We start from the raw sequence: 697 nt of genomic DNA on the forward strand, positions 1-697 counted from the left end.
TGGTAGGGTAACTGGGCGGACGGTTGCTTGCAGGTAGTGACGGGAGCAGCAGCAGCAGCAGCAGCAGCAGCAGCAGCATACCTGCTTCTCTAGCGCATCCCTATCCTCGACATCAGCATCCCACGGCTCATCCTCATCCTCATCGTTGCCGAGCTCCTCCAGCCTCCGCTGGAACTGGTACTCCAAGTTCAGCTTCTGCATGCGTGCCTCCTGAACGAGAGAGCAATCAGAGATATAATAACGTACTCTCTTCACTCTCTCCTCACTCTCCCCTCACTCTCTCTTCACTCTCTCCTCGCTCTCTCTTCACTCTCTCCTCACTCTCTCTTCACTCTCTCTTCACTCTCTCTTCACTCTCTCCTCGCTCTCTCCTCACTCTCTCCTCACTCTCTCCTCGCTCTCTCCTCACTCTCTTCACTCTCTCTTCACTCTCTCCTCGCTCTCTCCTCGCTCTCTCCTCGCTCTCTCCTCGCTCTCTCCTCGCTCTCTCCTCGCTCTCTCCTCGCTCTCTCCTCGCTCTCTCCTCACTCTCTCTTCACTCTATCCTCACTCTCTCTTCAATCTCTTCACTCTCTCCTCACTCTCCCCTCACTCTCTCCTCACTCTCTCTTCACTCTCTCCTCACTCTCTCCTCACTCTCTCCTCACTCTCCCCTCACTCTCTCCTCACTCTCTCTTCACTCTCTCCTCACTCTCTC

At 55.1% G+C, this 697-nt stretch overlaps 1 protein-coding gene across 1 annotated transcript in view; it reads right to left on the reverse strand.

The window, feature by feature from the left end:
* The window catches only part of LOC106818921 (inner centromere protein-like), a 5,524-nt gene extending 5,311 nt beyond the window's left edge, over nucleotides 1-213 (reverse strand). Inside the window, exon 1 of the mRNA XM_014823589.1 lies at nucleotides 82-213. Coding sequence (XP_014679075.1) covers nucleotides 82-201 — 120 coding nt within the window. The 5' untranslated portion in view covers nucleotides 202-213. The remainder of the gene's footprint in view (nucleotides 1-81) is intronic.
* Nucleotides 214-697: the final 484 nt, after the last annotated feature.

The sequence above is a fragment of the Priapulus caudatus genome, unplaced genomic scaffold, assembly GCF_000485595.1.
Source record: "Priapulus caudatus unplaced genomic scaffold, Priapulus_caudatus-5.0.1 Scaffold2648, whole genome shotgun sequence".
Lineage (NCBI taxonomy): Eukaryota > Metazoa > Priapulida > Priapulimorpha > Priapulimorphida > Priapulidae > Priapulus > Priapulus caudatus.